We start from the raw sequence: 18,809 nt of genomic DNA, 5'->3' as shown, positions 1-18,809 counted from the left end.
TCGATTCTTGTTCTTAACCCATTCCATATACCACTTTTACGTGAATATGCACAAAAATAAATAACGTAAAGATCAAACTAGTCTTTTTTCCATTTTATGCAAAATAGCATTTTTATTGCCAATTTTGATTTTCAAATTTTAACAGATTCAAACTATTGAATGCATTCAAATAACATAATATTTGTTCCTAGGCGCCATCTCCAATTAGCTATAATTTGACTTTGTGACTAGCTACAGCCATTTTGAATATTTCAACAAAAAAATTCGTTGAATCTTTGAATTTATGACTTATTTTCATGGGAAGCATTGAAATATTTGTTACAAATTGAAAGCTTCCACAATTTATTTTTGTTGGAATTGTAGTCACGAAGTCAAAATGTAGCTGCAGCTAACTAGGAGATAACGCTTAGGAGCAAATAAAATGTTAGCCGAACGCAGTCACTGAAACCATCTAATGATATCAACACATTTAACGCGTACATTGTGAAACGTGTATTATTTTCTCTAAAACCTCAAGCTATTCTGGATATAACTATCCATCTTATCTCTAGTGCATTCTCAGCTACGAGCAATAACCATATTTTAACATTGCTTGGTACGGAAAATCGGCATTAACATTTTTTCTCTTTCGACATTTTCATTTGAAAGAAGACTAGTTTGCTACTAACGTTGTGGTTTGGCAATGCAAACTGACATTGATGTTGGGCAATATTTGCGAACAAAGTTCAACACATCGTCGGTGTTTTTTTTCTGCAAAAAAAATAAATAACAAAAGACACATCGTTGAATGGCAGATCCACTCAACATTTTTCAACTGAGTCAACAAACAGTGTCTCTTCTAATTAAAATTGTTCACCATTTCTGTTCTCTTTTCAATAAATGATGAGCTGCAATCGACCGAATGATTTGTTACATGAAGAGCATTTCCTGATTTCTTTATTTCTGATCCAACTAACGTAGTAATTTACCAGTGAAAAATGATTTCCACAACGTTTTTCCTTCATTCAAGACAAAAAGAAGGAAAATTCAATGTCCCCCACTAGAAAGCGAATTTTAAAAATAGTAATAATGTCACGTAATCTTTTGATGGAAAACAAGGGAAAAAATTATTAGGAATTTAGAAAAATAACATCATTATCATCACCGGTTTAGCTTTCGACAAACAACAATTTTATCGATTGAATGGATAGTTTATTTTCGATTGGAAATTTACGCATGAAATCTCTCTTTGTCATGGAATGCGTGATTGATAGCCAACTTCGGTTGCTGGATAGCAACTGAGCTCTATCTCTCCATTTGGTTATTGATTTTAACGCTCATCTATTTTTATCATCCAGTCTTCTAATCCACACTATTATTTTGTTGGGATTTCTCAAATTTTCCAATGGTAAAAATTCAATTGACTTGAACAACGAATTGTTTTTTTTTGTTTTCTTTGTAACAGTACAGTTTATTCAGTATGTTTCTTTTCTTCAGCTACAAAGTTAATTACACAGACGTTATGCAAACCAAAATGCAGCCTGTTTTGGTAGATTTTATAAAATTCAAGAAACTAGATGATTCGATTGGCTTAGGATTTTTTATCGGCGCTGGTCGTATAACCTTTAGGCAATGGATCTTCATAAATATCCCAAGCAACTTTGTGCCAACGATGATCTCCATTTAAATTTTGCTCCGGAATTTGCCACCATTTCCATCCCTCTTCGATTCTTATTCTTTGAGCATATGCACCAATTACTGAAAAAATAAATAAATTATTATTCATTAAAGTACCAACATTGAATGAATCGATGCACTTGGGCATAAAAGAATAACAAAAAAATAAAATAAAATTTATCCAAAGCCATAGGTTGCCTAACATCAATTCAATAGCAATGAAAATTCAATTCGTGACAAATTGAACAACAAAGAAAAACATTGAACGATCAATGATATCATGATAGGTTCGTGATTGACGGAAAGTAGCCAAAGAATTTTAGCTATTCAACAGAAATAGAAAAATTTCGACATCAACGATCGACAGTAAATCAAAACTAGTGATCGTAAATAAAGAAATAATGGTTCTCAAAATTTTCTGTAGACATTGCAATGGTAATTCTTTTTTGTTTTCAATAAAAATCTATATTTCGAATGATAGCGCCTCAAATTGTGGATCTGAGATTGTAAAATAATATATCTGGTCTATGATATTGCTATATAATTAATTGGGATATAAAAAATATGGTTTAGTTACCACAACGTCATTGTCGTGATACTTACAGAAGAATAATGATGCACTCCAACCAACAACGTGGCTTCTCTGCCATGCACCAACTACGCTACCCGCTGCAATGGCACCCAAGGCATAGTTATAACTGTAAGCCATAATAATATCGAATATTAACAATTCCAATCATATTTAAAGTTTAAATAAATCTATTCACGTACTAATCATCCTTTCCGTTTCTGAATTTAGAGGAAAAATACGCGGCCGACGTGAATGCGGTTGCTACACCAGCGGCTGGCCATGCAAAGTGAACAATTCGTCCGAATTTTTGTTGGAAACCGGGAAGATTCTGGCCACCGTGCATGAAAGCATCAGCAATACCCCAAACTATACCCGCGGGAAGTGTGAGCCGATTGGTGGCAATCAATTTTCCGAGCAAATCTTGGCCTTCAGGCTTGTCATAATACTTTACCGTGTACAGATAGGTATCTCTACGTCTTTGGTATCTGATATACAACGGTATGAATTTCCATCGCCATGCCTCCTCTTCGGACGTTCCATAATCTAACATTGGATCTTTAATTGCCATGCTGAACCCGTACCAACTCCTAAACGTGGAAGCAAACAATCAATTAGAGAAGCAATTTTTCATTCTATACACACATTCAGGTGACTTTGATATGCGGTGCATCAATTTGATACAAATGTAAACACATTACATTTTCATTTTTAAAAAAATGTCAGGATCGAGCGAAACACCATTTTCAACATCGTTTTTACTCGATCTCCACTGACACAGAACTCATTCAACACATTTTTATTGCATTTTCTCTAAGACTTACCACTGAAAATTTTACGTAATATTTCGTGTTTTGTTGCTAAAATTCAGATGGACAGACAGTGTTGTGTCAAATGGCGCTGTTGCAGGGTGGCGCACATTGAAACTAACACTCACTGTCGTGTGTGACGACTTTTGGAGAGAATCGATACACTTTTAACAGTTTGAAGTGGATGTTATTTTGTACTAGTTCAAAATAATTGAAAACTATCGTTCGAATTTTATAATTTGAAAAAAAAATTCTATTTTTCCAACAAGATTAAATTAAATTTTTAAAAACTTCGATTCATTTTTAATTTCCGAATAAAATAAATTTTATTTTCAAATTTCTTCATCATTTTGTTTAAATGAAATCCATTTTTGTATTTATAAGTTATATATAATAACTCATTTTGTTTTTTTAATAAGTTATATATAATAACTCATTTTGTCTTCTCAGCCTGCAAAATAGAAAAAATATTGCATTTGATTCGTGGCAAAAAAAAATATGTATTTCAATTAGCTTAATCAGTTCGATTCGTTTGTACAACATGTTTGTGTCGTTTTTCTCTTTAAATTTTCATTTCATCTTATACGCGATAGTGTCGTAAATTCGACAATGTCTCGTTTTTCGTATCACATTCCAGTTTTCATAACGCAAGCCACACGTGGAAAACAAAATTACTGAGAGTCAAATAATATTTTGATAGTAGAAAAAAAAGGAAAATTCCGGTACAGAAAAAAAACCCGACATTTTCTCTTCAATGATAAATTCAATTGAAAAAAAGCATGTCTTAGATGTAAATACTTTCAATACAAAATACGTGTTGGATTATTTATGGGATTGTTGCTATTGTTGGTGTTGCGGTTGTTGTTCCCATTATTTACACTGATTCTTCGAGTTCGGCCTCAGTATTGTAGACGTCCATAATTTTGGACATTATTTCCCAATGCTTTTCACTGGTTAAATCCTTACAGAAAATATTATACCAAACGGTCGATTCGTCAAAGTCATCGGTGAGCGGTACTTGAACGCCATACGTTTCAAAAGCGATAGACAAGCAACAAACGGCCACGTGCGATGGCTTGTAGTCCAGAATGGCTGGACTATGATGGAAATCTTGTAAACAAGCGGCAGCCGTCTTGGCTATGGGTAATGCATTCCATACGCTTGAGCTGAACCATTCTTGCAATGATTTAATGTAGTGCAGCATGTATTTGTGCGGATGTACGATATTCAAGTCAAATTTCAGCATGCGTGTGATGAGAAGTTCGGCTTGAACGATGGCATCTCGAATGGCCCAATATTCATCGTTCAATTCGAGCGGTAGTGCTCCTATAAACAAACAGAAAAATAAATATACATCCAGATATGAATTGATGTAATGTGACATGAATTTACCTCGATTTAGTGTGTTGTGGGTGACATTGATGACGTCGCGAATTTTTACATGATCATCTTTTAATTTTCCGGCTAAATACAATGATGCGGATGCAATCAACTGTAGTTAAAAAAAGAAAACCTTTAAAAATTGGATCGAATTTTTTTTTTCAATCTTCACTTACATATTCGTCATAGGAATCGCTTTCGACTTCTCGGAAAAAACGATGGAAAATGATTGCGGCAGTTGCCGATGTTAATGGTTTCATGCTCAATTTTATGGCGCATTCGAATATGAAACGTGGTGCTAGACCAGCACTGCTTTTTCTCTTATAATCAATAATCTTCCGGGTTTCAGCCGTCAATCCGACCATGGATGTTGACAACTCCTTTTCTTTCTTGTAATCAGTGGAATGATTCAGAAACGCCATCATCGTGATTCTATTTCGCAAATTTCACTGATATCTAAACCAAAAGAAATTATTATTAACCACAAGTATACGACGCAATCCGACTGTGTGTAAATGAGTAAAAATGCAAATTGTTCAGTTTCATGCGAATTTCACAGCAATCAGCGAACGAACGTTGTAATATTGCAAACAGCAAACATAAAATACAAAGACGGTCTCCGTTGGATTGAAATATAAAAATTTAAAAGAAATGGCATAGGAAAGAGTTTGTTGGTGTCATACATTTGTTTATGTCTTTGTCTGTGAGCACATCATGATACCGGTTTTTGGTGTAAGCCATCATTTGTTTAGAAAGTTTATTAATTTTCACATTTAACAAGGTTGTGCCGTTCTTTGCCAAAATTATATATGCACACATCGAACAAAGACATCAACAGCCGACCAACCAACGAAACAAAAAAAAAACATAACCAGTTTACCTTTTGATTCAAAACGCATGCAACCTGGCAATGAATTGGAATGGACCGACAAGGGTTTATAAATAAACTTACATGCACGGAACGGTGTTGAATATTTTCAATGCAATTCTTTTTTTGTGATTTACGCCGAAGCAATTTCGTATTTAATGCAAACCAAATATCGTAACTTCTCGATAGATATATTACTGAAACTGATGTGAAAGCAATACACTCAGTATATCAAATGACGGCATCACATACATCAAGATTAAAAAAATTATGTACAGTTCTCAATCTTTTTGCGTTGGTACGGCCGGTTATTGTTTTTTTTTTATATTGTTTTGCTTCTATACTTTCAGCTTGGCAAATAAAAAAAAGAAACTTTTTTCAACCGAATGCGTGTGTCGACCAATTTCTGGCAAAATTCAAAACGTGCTGTCTGTACCTTCGTCTCAATAGCCGTTTGACACACCGCAAGTATGGTGTGTCGCATGTGTATGTATGCGTATTTTGCCGATTGGCTGAATGAGTACGTTGGTTGTTGTGCTGGCATTCGCATACAGACACAAACACGCGCGCGTCGAAAAACACCGGATAGAACGGGGGACAGGGAGAAAAGGAAAAAACGGACTGAAAGTAGCAACAGAGGCAGACACACACGCAGAGAATATATTCAAACAAGCGGGGAAATTTGTTGTGATGATTTTTTTGTGGTTCTTCTTGCCAGATATTTTTTAGTATTTTCTCCGTATCGGGCATTTGTCAATCGGAGAGGGGTAATATGTATGTGAATGGAAACGTTCAGAAACCAACAATCGTCGTTTGAATTGAACTATTCGAATTGGCTCGTCCGTTTCAATAATGCACACACTATGAATGAGATACTAAACACAACATTAAGATAACGTCAACCATTGACTGCTCAGTTTTTTAAGACTTTAAATGTTCAAGATGGTTTGGTTTGATGGAAAAAAACATTCGTCTTTTTTTCGGAATTGGTCAATCAAATCATTTGCGCGCTAGGTGTTTCTATGAATTTTTTAGTCATTGGACGAACTTCTTCTCATTGATTTCATCTGTGCGTTGCCAACATCCGCATGGATGGAAAATTGTACATTACTTTATCGATTTTTCATCCTTGGCTCACTATTCTTCTCTCGATGTTTTCATTGCCTGTCATTTTGCATGGACGATTACAGCAAAATCTAGACACAATTCACTAACATTAACTGCCATCACCTTTTCTTATCTACTACTTTTAATTGTTTTTAAGAATGTGGACACAGATTCGGTGGCTCTGTCCCGTTCTCGGTTAACAGTAAACGAATCCAAGTTTGAATTAAAAAAAAACAGATCCAATTCATTCGGAAAAAGAGAAAAAAAAAAAATATGTTGTGTTTGAACCAAATAGAAGAGGCGGGTCATAATCATTGATGCAGAATTAGTGCAAAATACTTCAAAGGTATTTCAAAGCAATTGATTCAACTTTCTTCCATCAATCAATAAACTGTTTCATTAGTGAATGTTTGCCTTCGGAAAATGTTATACATTTCAAATAAATATTCTTCGATTTTGATAAAGTAATTCTGATTGAGTTGAGAAACCAATGTCGCATTGGACAATCAATCAAAAGATTCAAATCAATCTAAAGGTGATAATTACTAGACAGAAAATAGTTAATCGAATCGAGTTCAAAGTGAATCTCAGAATAACTGTAAAAATTCTAATCAAATTAACAGGAAATGGTCCAAGTGTTTCGTTCAGTGTGCACCTTTTTAATCGAACATCTAATAGCTACTATGACGGTGAATCGAATGGTGCTTTAATAACAATGCCGAATACAAATGCAGACATAAACAAACGCGAAGAAGTTAAACGAGTTCAATTTGAAAAATTCCAACGATACGACTACGCATGCCTATTGCATTCCGTACAAATAATTTGTGATAAAGTAACAGGCGCACATAGGGCCATACTCACTAGTGTCGGCTGGTTGGTGTTTATATTTGTGTTGATATGTACGAGTTTCGTGTGTGTGTCAATGTTATGACCAAACGAATGTTTCGGTGCGCACAAGACGAGTGCTGAACGCATACAGATGTACATGTATATTGGGTTCGTTCGCACTTAAGCTCGTTTCGCAGCAGTTAAAGTGAAACAAACGGCCGACAGCGGCGAATGGAAAATAGCAAACCAGCCGAACATTGAACAAAGAACGAATGGATCGATATGGGTCGAAGAGATACTATTGCATCGCATGTGAAACAAGTGGTGTATTGAGTGCTTTGCGCATTTCTGATCGACATGTTAACAGCACCGCATAAGCGTAGTATCGAAAATCTAGTGTTTTCGCTTCGAGTTTTCAGTTTGAAATCATTTTTTAACTCCTCCCACAATTCGGATCTCTCGTTCGGTGCATGCCATTGCCTATGTATATGTGTGTTGGCTGTTGTGCTGGTAGGATTGCTGTACACAAGCATCATCATACAATTATTTGTGTGTGTTGCTCGCGCTCATGGCAGATATACGATGAATACTGGTGTGTCGGTCGGCTTGTGAGAGCCATATCGACCGATCACTTGTATGCCTTCACATCAAAAAGTTAACGATCAAGCGACGCTGGTGCGCGAACGCGTTCATGTCACTGCTTCGGTTTCATGTGCGCCTGTTACAGCTAGTGTTAAATTATTGATCAGCCAATTAAGTTTAATAATAATTTGCTTTTTAATGTGGTAAAACTTTTAGTTGGTTGAGCATTCGGTTGCGTTCAGGCAAACTATCAGTGAATTTGACGTCCATGAGTTGTACTTTTACAGCGTTTTGCATCATAAACATGAAACGTTCGCCCATTAAATCCATATGATCGTGTAAGCGTAATGATCGTTACAATGTGGACCCTTGTTCAGTGTGTATGTTGAAAAGACGATCATCCATTCAAACAAGTTACATTGCGTTACATTAAGCGCTCACTTGGACTGTACTAATATAAGCGACAGAGACACGATGGCACAGTTCTATTCTCATTTGGCTTTTGTTTTAACCTCTGTTGGAAAATTGAAATATTCTGAAAGTGGATTCTTTTCTAGCGGAATTCGAATTGCAAACACTATTCATGGAATGAACCAATTCCGTATATTTTTCGGTTCAAAACATACGAGTTGTAACTGCAAAACGAGAATCAGATAGAGATCGACCATCTGTGACATGGAAATATAAATGATGTTTTCGATTAGAAAATGTAGCTATCGAGTGTTGAACCTTGATCATGGTAAACCAACCATAAATAAAATTTCACCGTTTCTTTTTTCTATACGAAACTGCACAAAGTCTGCTTATTGTGTGTATTATGTAAGGCCCTTAAAGCACATTGGAATCCAAGGCAAAGAAGACACAACAGAGACAATTTGATCTAACGTCTACGGTAACGACACACACACACACGCCACGGCACGACACACAGCGAAAATCTACACCGAAACAGCCACACAATGTTGCTGTTGTTGTTGTTGTTGTTGTGGTGCCGCGCACAATAAATCCAAGCAAATAGAATAGAAAATATTGTACATTTATATGAATATGAGAGAAAAATTCGAACGGGAATCAGCGGCGACGGCTGTTGCGTTATAAGATTACCGATCATCTTTTCATTCGTTAACTTGACCAGCTAAGGCAAGCGAACGTTTGCAAACGAAATTCTTTCGACCAATACAAAGAAAAGTTTTTTTTTGCATGATGTTGTTCATGCATTTTGCAACCATTTCGAAAGCAATAAAATAGTTGTGATTACCCTTCCAAAAAGAGATCGCACAATTTTTTTTGACTCATCAAAACGAAACTCGCAGTTAATTGAAAACGGTAAAGAACTGTTATGGATCAAACGATTTGCAAATCATCGATTCAATTGAGAAAAAAATTGTTTCAAGTGTTTGTAATTATCACAGAACATTTATTCTGTTCTAAACGAAACGTGCATTTTTCGATACAGGGAAATTCAAACAAAAACCAAATCGAATCAGTGGATCAGTTTCCAACATTGATATTTATCTAGTTTGGGTGCGATTGTTTAATTTCCAAATAACAGGAAAATTCATGTAAAATGCTCGAAATTATCGGTGAAAGACAGTGAAATTGTTTTGGTGAGTGCAAGATGGTGTACTGTCGTAGTTGTGTGTGTGTGTGTGAGCAAATGAAATGGCACAGGAAAAAAAATACCAGAAAAATGAATAGAAACATTTTTTGACTAAAAATAAATTTGGCTGAGCAAGCAAATCAAGTATATTTTGTTATTGTTCAGGCTGATGTTTATATAATAAACTGAAATATTCTCTGGTTGTCAGAGCGAGAGCAAAAAGAGCGGTTGAGATTAAAATTCACGCAATAAAACGTTTGTATTTTGAATCGAAGGCGAATGGTGGAGATGAATTTCAGAAGGTTTTAAAGGGTTTGAGAGAAAGAGAGAAGGAGAGAGAGAGAGAGAGAGAGAGAGAGAGAGAAAGAGAGAGTACAAGGGTGGCAGAATAAGACTATTTTTCTCTTTTTTTCGCTAGAATTATTTCAGACTTTCTGTTCTATTGCCTGAGATTGCTACAATATATCGTGTAGCGCACTTCTAGCTGCCGATGATGCCATGTTTTTTTGTGTGAGCTGATCTAAATTTACAAACAATAAGCCGAACTGAGCTCAAATTTACACTTCCTAGCGGCCATTTAACACGCACTTGAAGTTTATTATGGGCGAACAATTTCGGCGCATACTTTAATTTGGCAATTAATAACCAAGTCACATGCATCGGCCAATCATACAGTGTTTGTTGTGTGAACCTCTGTGAGCGGTTGGATGTATTGGGAAAGAGAATAAATGAATTCTTCGACAAACAAAAATCCATTTGTGACAATAACGCACACAGATTATATCGTTGGAGTATGCACTTTGTCGCGCACCATAATAAATCGTGTGAAATAATCGTTCGTTTTTTTTTCGTTGAATTTTTTTTTTATTAGCAAATATTCTATAAATACAATTAAGACCAATCTACTCGGTCTGACGGTTTCATTCAATCGTTAGCATGTTTGCGATGCACACACACCGGCTCAATCCCAAAAACTAACAAAATAAAATACAAAAAAAATTACGGTATATAATAAATTTAATAAGGCACAAATGAATCTCATGCGCGCATCAGTTTTTTCGGCTTTCCCTCTCTCTCCCTCTCTCTCTTCGTGCGTTAATTTGAAAGATCAAAAATAAATTGTGCAGTTATTTTTAAATTGTTTGCCAAATGGTATGTGTCTGTGTGTATGTGTTCATTCTTATTTTCTCCTGTCAGTTCTTTTTTCTCGGTCAGTCGATTGAGTTTTCATACCAACGGTTCGTAGTGAATTCTCCGACCGAATTTGTGATCTTCACCGATCAAAACTATAAGTTTTTTGATCCCATTGACGCGTGACCTTTTGAATTCCACGTCGTCGGCGGCATTCCCAGTAACTGATTGAAAGTCAAATCGTTTTCAAATCAAACAATCTTTAGGAAGTGAATAGTCTATTCTTAGATTTTGTCATTTTCGTAGCGTTAATACGCATTACAAAATTTTCCCCAAAAGCCTTTTACGTAACGCGCACACATTTCGCATATAGACCATAAATTCGAAGAGAGGGAGGGGGAGTGAGAGGGAGCGAAATGTCTCAAGTTCAACCATGTTTATTTATAAAGATGCAACATTAAAAAATGATGACACATTAGCTATTATATTTCTTATAACATTGCGATTTCTCTTTCTTTCTTGTCCATTGCAGAACATCAAATTCTTTCCAGTGGTGTTGAAGCGATTAATTTGAAAAATAATGATATCAAATTGAATTGAAAAGTAGATTTTTCCATTTGAAATAAATTCAAAGAAGAACCGAACGAAACTATAGAAAACTAAGAGAAATAGAGCGAAAATTGTGACCGTGAACGCTGGAGTAAGGGAATAACAAAATCGCGCGCATCGATTTCGAAAAGCAATCAATTGGACAACGCAAACGAGATGGCAACCAAAAATGTGACACCTCAAACGAATCCACCGTATTATCCATATAACCAGAGCGAAGCAACACCGCCACTTGGACCACGCAAAACGATATTTGTGCTGGCCACGGTTATCGGATGCATTGCAATTTTATGGCCGAAAATTTTCTACCCGATGATGTTCGGAGCCTCCGAAGTGCCCATTAAAAACAACTACTTGAACAAAGATCTGGGCAGCAAACCCGGTGGTAAGTGTGTTCGATTTTCTAATTGATTTTCAATTCGAATAAATTTCAAATAACTAAAAACAAATCAAAAAAATGTTGGGTGAACGATCATGAAGGATGTTGTGGAATGGTGCTAGATCACGAAAAATACGCAAATGTCACACAGCCAGCTGGTCAATCCGGATATCGAAAACAGTTGAATCTGATGACGGGCGAAATAAGTATGTTAATGGGTGAACTAAGTCATGTTCTAACACAATTGCTTGAGGCAAGGCTCAAATAATCGCCGAAGAACCGATAGAGAGTCATGCAATTGTTTAATCTGTTTTCTCTTTCTGCCTAATGGACAATAGAATGATCAGCCGACTAATCCTCATGAAATGCGTTTTGATTCACATTTTAATACTGTGTGGGCGTTGTGTTTCCAAATAAATTTTCCGTTTTAAAGCATACAATAAACACACACACGCCAACATAAACTCAATTCTAATATAAACAACTCACGTTTTAAACTCCATAACACCAACTAAATTCTATTCATTGAATGCAAGTATGAAATTTAATTTATTTTCTTTATTTTTCTTTTTTCCTGTTGACGCAAATTTCGTGAACCCGACACGAAAAAAAACGCACACAGGCTTACGTCAAGAGCGTCCGCCTCATTTACGAGGAGATCATATTCATCCAGCAATGATCGAACGAGGCCGTGCCATACCAAATACACAGTCAGTGCCTATTGTCAGTGATAGGCCACAGCGTGCAAGTGATCAAATCACAATCATTGATGGACGAGTAAGTTTTGCCGAAAATGAACGAAATCCGATGTAATTTTTGAGAAATTAGTTATTTGGAAAAATTAGCAGCAAAATGTGGACCATGACCCATATATTTCAAAGAGACCATTCAAAGTTGATCTTTGCTTCGTATGCATGTCATTTTCATCGAAGTCATGATGAAGCCGTGATTCAATCGGACAATAAATTACTTTTGCATGACGTGAACTACAAAATTGTTCGAAGGCGCTTATGTGAGTCCCACACTTTTGTTTGGCCGAAACTACAAGTGAATGCGTACGCGCGTGTGTGCGTGTGTGTGTGTGTGTGTGTGTGTGTGTAAAAGAGAGAGACAGAGAGCATGCGATTCCTTTGTTCTCTCGATATTACCCGTTTCCATGCTATTTTTAGCGGTAGCCAAACTTGACATTGTGCCAATGTAAATCGGAACAAAACAAATTGAACGTAGCACTAAACGGTTTCTGAATCTGCAATTCAAGTGATGATGCAAATGAGATTTGTCTCACTTTTTTGCAGAAGCAGAACGGAAAGTATTCCATAGAGGAAAAAACATACAAAAGTCAATTTCCAAAATTAATGACTTGAATATTTTTTGGCTCCTTCATTTCCAAAGAGAAAAAAAAAGCCTTTCATAGTCGTTAAACGGTTATCCAAATAGCGAAGTTCGTATTTTAATTTTATTGGTCATGCCTCGCACTTTGCTGATTAACTACCTTTCTTTTATTTATGGACCGTTGAGCAGCGAGTTGAAATCAGCCGCTGTTTACATGATCAAAATAAATTGCATCAGTGATTTCCAGCTGATTAATCTCATTCTATTTACGCTCTAGCAAAGCAATCAACATCAATCTTATTTTATGTTTTTGTTTTCGTTCTGTTTCTTCTCTTTCGTAAATCGAATGATATCGATTGAAAATGTAATATTGGTACGTAAACAGCCTGGGCCGATACCAGGCATGCGTCCACCGGGAATGGGAGCCGGAGCGATGCATCAAGCAAATCAAAAAGGAAGTAGCATGGGCCTCTTGATGCCGATGTACACCTTTGGAATTGTTGCGTTTTTCGTATACACCATAATGAAGGTAATTGTAACGAGTAGTCTTATCGACTTATCCAATTATGGCTAACACTTACCCAATTTGTTTTTGTTGAATTATTTCCATTGCCACTTGCAGTTAGTGATGAGAAAAACAGATGATCTGACACCATATCCACCACCGAAGAATGAAGGAAATTTCAAGCAAGAAGTCTTTCGACGTGACAATAGTAAAATACCGAATTTAGGTATGTTCTTTAAATATGCATATATATTTTAATATGCAAAAAATGACGATCATTAATAACATTTATTGTTTTAATCCATTTCGCAAAATATAGAATGGAAGCATCACGATACAAGTAAGTTTGATTTCAAATCAAATGCCAATTTAAAATTTGTTCCCATTTTACGTTCACTTTTTTGTTGTTGTCGTTTTTGTTGTTGCCATCTCATCATTACTTTTTATCATTTTAACCGTTCACTGAAACGTGTCCTTTTGCTGTCACACACACACACATACAATTAGGTGCATTTCGTGTCTTCTCCACAAAATTCACAGTGAAATTATACCAAATTCATAATAATTCAATTGCGCCCATCTACAAAATACAAACCAATTTGGCATTCAGAAATATCTTTTTCTTTTACCAAAATGTTTATTATTTTCCGTTGTTCATGAAGAGCTCCGATAGGCAAATGGAGCATTGACATTTAAAACCAAAAAACAACAACAACTCTAATCTAAATTTATATTAAACTCCGCATGAATTAAGGGAAGCAATTTTCTAAACACACAAACACAAAAACACACAACTCCCTTCAAACATTTTCTGTTGTGTATGATTTACGCTTTTTCTGTTGTTCACCTTAAAACATTGTAGCTGTCCAATCTTCTTGTGTTTGTTTTTGAAAAAAGATGGTCAAAATAATAATTTAGAAGAAAAAAACACAAAGAAAAAAAAGCAAAATTGAAATTAGTCAGTCGAACCAAACGAAATTGTGCGTTTTTAGGCTCGCATGCAAATGGTATTCTTAACAGTCTATTGAGTCATTTAAATGGGAGTAATCATCAAACGGCCGCAACGACAACGTCACTGACGGCAACACCAAACTATGGTCGACCATCGTTTTATGATGATGCCACAACGACGGCAAAGCTTGAATTTCAATTACGCGAAACGGAGCAATTGCTGGAAATCAGTCTACTAAAAAAGAAATTGCGCGAAACGGAACGTGCCATGGAGCAAATTATCGCCGATATTCATGGAAAAGCGGCCAAATGCAATAGCGATGAAAATAATGCTTCCAACACAAATGACGCAACAATGGATGTGACAACGACACAGGTGCGATCACCCAAAAATTACTATTAAAACCGTAGACAGTGTCCACTTTAGACACGCAAACACACACAAACACATACACACAAGCAAAACCTCTTATCAAAATTATCACACTCAAGTCGCACGACACAATCGAAATCGTCAATTTCGAATTTTTTTTTTTCTATGGCAAATTAATGCGAACAAAGACTAATCTATCTAACTGAATCCCTAACCCATGATGAAAATACCGATGAAAATTTTCGTTGTTTAATTCTAATCGCTGCATCAGACTAACATTTATATGTCTTTGGCATGGATTGAAATTGTGTTAATGCATACGTTCGTTAACCAGCTAACCAAAAACGAATTCCTGTGTACAATTAACCCGCTGAGATACGGGCATTTAAGGCTATGTTCCATATGTCGTAAGCAAACCAAAAAAAATTGTGATCATCCATTTTTCGAATACTCAATTCGGAGTATTTGTTATCATTTTTTTTTACCAAAAAGACAGTAAAAGGACTACTAACCAATTTTTTGTATTGTTCCAATTTATGCTTTTGGAACAAGTCTTTTTTATCGTCATTTTCCCATCCTTTGTTATTTTTTTCACACTCATTATTATTCATTCTTTCGTTGAATCTGCCTGTGATTCTTTTTGTTGATTTCAATGGCTTTCTCTTTCGTTTCTTATTATTATTTTTGCGTTACACATTTTTTTTTCATTCTGCTTCGTTTATGTTTTTTTCACACTCGATCATTTTGAGTGATTCAGATGAATCTAAAGGTTTTTCTTTTCTTCCAAATCTCTCTCTCCCTATATTTTCGACAAATGTCTCATTTCGAAACTACGATAAGAAATAGTTGTCACAGGTAAATTGCCATTTCTCTCAATTGGTTCATTGGTTGCGTGCGATATGTTAATTAATGATTAAACTCATTCGTAGCGATACAGGGATTAATCGATGCAGCCGACGAACAATTAAATAAACGAGACAATTCAGAGGATTTAAGCAAGGTTAGCAAGCTCGCATTCATTCACTTATCGATGGTGCGATAGAGAAGAGAGAAAAAACATTGAAAAGAAAGAAACACGCACATTCAGAATTATATTCATCACACATTTCCCTCAGGACACCATTTAATCGCTTTGAATATGTTTTCTTTTAAATCTAAATTAGGATGCAACGGATAACACCAAAGACGAACATGATTCAGAAAAATCAAATGGCCACGTTAAATTGACCGATTCGAAGAAAAATGCCAATGGCAATGATGAGGCTAATGAGTATGTGAAGATCGAAAATGCTACACGGTGCCGAGATTCAAGTGCTGAAAGAAAACTTCAGGTAAACCATTTTTCCATCGTAGTTTTATTTGATTTGAAATCAAAAACGAAAAATCTTAGAATCGACTTCATTTTGTATTATTGTTTACTACCGTTTTGTAAAATTTGGTTGCGTGCGATATTCGTTCGATCATATATCAGGTAAACTCATTCGAAATAACAGCTAGTTGTGAGAATGGTAAGAAATGGACTCGGCCACCAACACCAAATTTAATTGCATCACACATCCATCATGTAAGTGTACAGTAAATTATTTTGCTGAACGCTTGTTTCATGGATGCATAGCATTTTGTGTTGTATTCGTTTAACAAAGAAACACAATCAATCAATCGCCGTAAATATTCGATTCACATATTCATTCATGGTAAACAATGAGAATCTCTTAATACAAAGTATACATAAAATTGTGCGAGTTACCATTCATCACAACTAATGTTCATCACATGATAACTAATCGTTTGTATTGTTCGAAAGCAAGCCGATTCGATGAGATGCATTTGTTGGAGACATGAGTTGACATTGGTTTTGTTCTTTTCTTCTGCAGAGTTCAACTGAATCGGAGCCAGAATCCGAACCTCAATCGATCTTCTTGGAGGGTGCTTTACCACACGAATCACAGATCCTTGTTTCCGACTCGCAGACAACTCCCGAGGGCGTTTACAATGAAGAGGTCAACGGAAATTCTGATGAACCAGCAGTAAGACAATATCTACTATATGCCAAAATGAATCGAATCACTCAGCTTTGATTGTTTTTATTTGCAGGTTATCTTGAGCAGCAAAATGACTTTGTCACTTATAAACCTAGACCCAGTGAGCAATGAGAATGGAGGAAACGCATCGAACGGTACCAGCGACCATGAGAGCGAAGAGGTTGAATATGAGGACGAAGAAGACGAAGAAGTGGTTGAAGAAGAAGAGGAGGAGGAAGTGGATGAAGAAGAAGCCGACGGCAGTGATGACAATGGGGAAATAGAAAACATTCATGGCGTAGCCAAATAGATTTGCTAGACAAATCGAACACTTCCACAAAAAGATAAAGAAGAAGAGAAAAAAAACCTTATCTTACTCATTCATTTTTCGTCAAATCGAAATTGATCTTGAGCACTGTAAATTGTAGCAATTTTGACTGAATTATTCATCACAACGTATGAATTTATCTAAAACAAAACAAAAAAAATATTAGAGTAATCGATCCATTTTACTCCAACGAACAAGAACATAGAGCAAAATATTAATATCATACAAGTATATGCCTCCATCGGCAACAGCAAATATTATTGTTGCCCCATTTTAGAGTCTCCCAGTCAAAGTGAATAGTCCATTGTCTTCTAATCTTATCTAAATGTGTTACGTTTAGAAAGAGATACACACACGCATACACACCTTGCCACTTTTTTTTGTTTTCTTGTGGAATCAAACTAATTTATTTGCTTTGGTGAATGTGTCTTTGTTTAATTTTTATGAATTTAGCTTTGTTTTAATTCTGTGAAAATAACGTGAAAAATTGTTTTGAAGCTGCATGATGAGTTTACGAAAAGTCTGGACGATTAAATAATTAGAGAAATAATTTATTAATTTATGAACATGTGTGAATGCTGCACATATTTTTTGTCTGTGTAGCAAACATTGATTGATTTCAATATAAATATTATCATTTTATTTATTTTATTTTTCGCCCATTTCAATTGTAAATGATCTAAGTTCTTAGCACTATTTAATTTTATTTAAGTTCCTATTATGGCTAAAAGAAAATCGCTAGTCACTAGATTTTTAGAGAGGACAAAGGAACATTTCATATTATGCCATGACCACATATTATCCACATTATATACATATACGTATGTGTAATGGGCGAATAATATTATATGAATTACGACAGTAAAAAGTTAATTCTTTTTTCTAAACAAAAATCGAGACGAAAATTGTAAAAAAAAACAATAATATATAGTATTCATTTTAACATTAAAACAGGTTTCGAACGTAGTTTTGAACTGAATATTTAATAAACGTTTAGAAATTGATGTGAAGCGTTTTATTTTTTTTTTTCAAATTTTCCATCTTTATTCCCATTAACAATGATTTTTCCGTATGTCATTAATCATTGACTTAACAGAGTACAATCTTGGATGTATGGATTGAAGGGTTGTCTTGATTTCAAAGATGGCTAGTGCTGCATCGTTAGCTCATGAATTTGAAAGGGTTTTAATCGATTTCATTGTGGAGCGACTAAAATGGAATTTTCATTCAATCCATACTATATTGATCGTCAGAAGCATATAAATTTCGAATTCGGGGTCGATTCCAGGTTTTTGGGAGAACAAAATTTGCGATAAGCTCTTTCGTACAGCCTATTTAACAAAAATTTACATAGTTACCCAGAGAAGTCCAGAACAGAAAACTTCCAGGACAAAAAGTGTTATTGTGGACATAGTGGTCCAGCACTAGCCATCTTTAATATCTATAAAACCGATTCAATCGACCCACTCTAATATACTTTATCTAGCATATCTATACTAACATTCTAACGACGACATTTGCATACCAACTTTTATTCCTTTGCCAATGTTGTCTCTGAGAGCATGAACACTCACCCCTCAACTGAATGAACGGAATATCAAACGGAATTGGTTTGGCGTCAAATTTTTGCGTGGTTACTAAGCCTCACTCGTCAGCGAATCAGTGTTAACGTTACGACGCGTGATTAGATTGTCGTATGTAAAATGTAAGTCTGTTCGAATCCTTGATGGAAATAAACATGATTTTTCTGGGGATTAGTTTTAAGTAGCGGGCTTATCC

General features: G+C 35.5%; 3 protein-coding genes across 17 annotated transcripts; 1 reads left to right on the top strand and 2 right to left on the bottom strand.

The window, feature by feature from the left end:
- Positions 1–1,419: 1,419 nt before the first annotated feature.
- On the bottom strand, positions 1,420–3,199 carry LOC129573669 (uncharacterized). The gene is made up of 4 exons (XM_055454523.1): positions 3,049–3,199; positions 2,428–2,814; positions 2,260–2,354; positions 1,420–1,737 (listed from the first exon to the last, which is right to left on the bottom strand). Exons 2-4 carry the CDS (start codon positions 2,793–2,795, stop codon positions 1,571–1,573), a joined length of 630 nt encoding a protein of 209 aa, XP_055310498.1. The 5' UTR covers positions 2,796–2,814; positions 3,049–3,199; the 3' UTR covers positions 1,420–1,570.
- Positions 3,200–3,508: 309 nt separating this feature from the next.
- Positions 3,509–5,763, bottom strand: LOC129573668 (cyclin-Q). Of its 2 annotated transcripts, none has more exons than XM_055454521.1 (4): positions 5,294–5,763; positions 4,590–4,869; positions 4,426–4,525; positions 3,509–4,359 (listed from the first exon to the last, which is right to left on the bottom strand). In XM_055454521.1, exons 2-4 carry the CDS (start codon positions 4,836–4,838, stop codon positions 3,908–3,910), a joined length of 801 nt encoding a protein of 266 aa, XP_055310496.1. In that variant the 5' UTR covers positions 4,839–4,869; positions 5,294–5,763; the 3' UTR covers positions 3,509–3,907. The 2 variants fall into 2 exon arrangements, with proteins under 2 accessions (XP_055310496.1, XP_055310497.1); XM_055454522.1 differs by having other exon boundaries at positions 5,366–5,742.
- Positions 5,764–6,436: 673 nt separating this feature from the next.
- On the top strand, positions 6,437–18,034 carry LOC129573666 (armadillo-like helical domain-containing protein 4). Of its 14 annotated transcripts, none has more exons than XM_055454505.1 (13): positions 8,892–9,127; positions 9,258–9,408; positions 11,065–11,526; positions 11,622–11,726; positions 12,143–12,297; positions 13,238–13,381; positions 13,475–13,583; positions 13,677–13,697; positions 14,350–14,684; positions 15,845–16,012; positions 16,153–16,245; positions 16,556–16,708; positions 16,776–18,034. In XM_055454505.1, the coding sequence occupies exons 3-13, from the start codon at positions 11,298–11,300 to the stop codon at positions 17,010–17,012; spliced, it is 1,749 nt and encodes a 582-aa protein (XP_055310480.1). In that variant the 5' UTR covers positions 8,892–9,127; positions 9,258–9,408; positions 11,065–11,297; the 3' UTR covers positions 17,013–18,034. The 14 variants fall into 14 exon arrangements, with proteins under 14 accessions (XP_055310492.1, XP_055310488.1, XP_055310482.1 ...); XM_055454518.1 differs by lacking the exon at positions 14,350–14,684 and adding exons at positions 15,522–15,536; positions 15,611–15,681 and having other exon boundaries at positions 8,897–9,408; XM_055454507.1 differs by lacking the exons at positions 8,892–9,127; positions 9,258–9,408 and adding an exon at positions 6,464–6,734.
- The last annotated feature ends 775 nt before the right edge of the window (positions 18,035–18,809 follow it).

Source organism: Sitodiplosis mosellana, unplaced genomic scaffold (assembly GCF_009176505.1).
Source record: "Sitodiplosis mosellana isolate CC-2019 unplaced genomic scaffold, AAFC_SMos_1.0 Smas_scaffold_6102, whole genome shotgun sequence".
Taxonomy (NCBI): domain Eukaryota; kingdom Metazoa; phylum Arthropoda; class Insecta; order Diptera; family Cecidomyiidae; genus Sitodiplosis; species Sitodiplosis mosellana.
The sequence above is the reverse complement of the archived record's forward strand: the minus strand, read 5'-3'. Positions and strand labels throughout refer to the sequence as shown.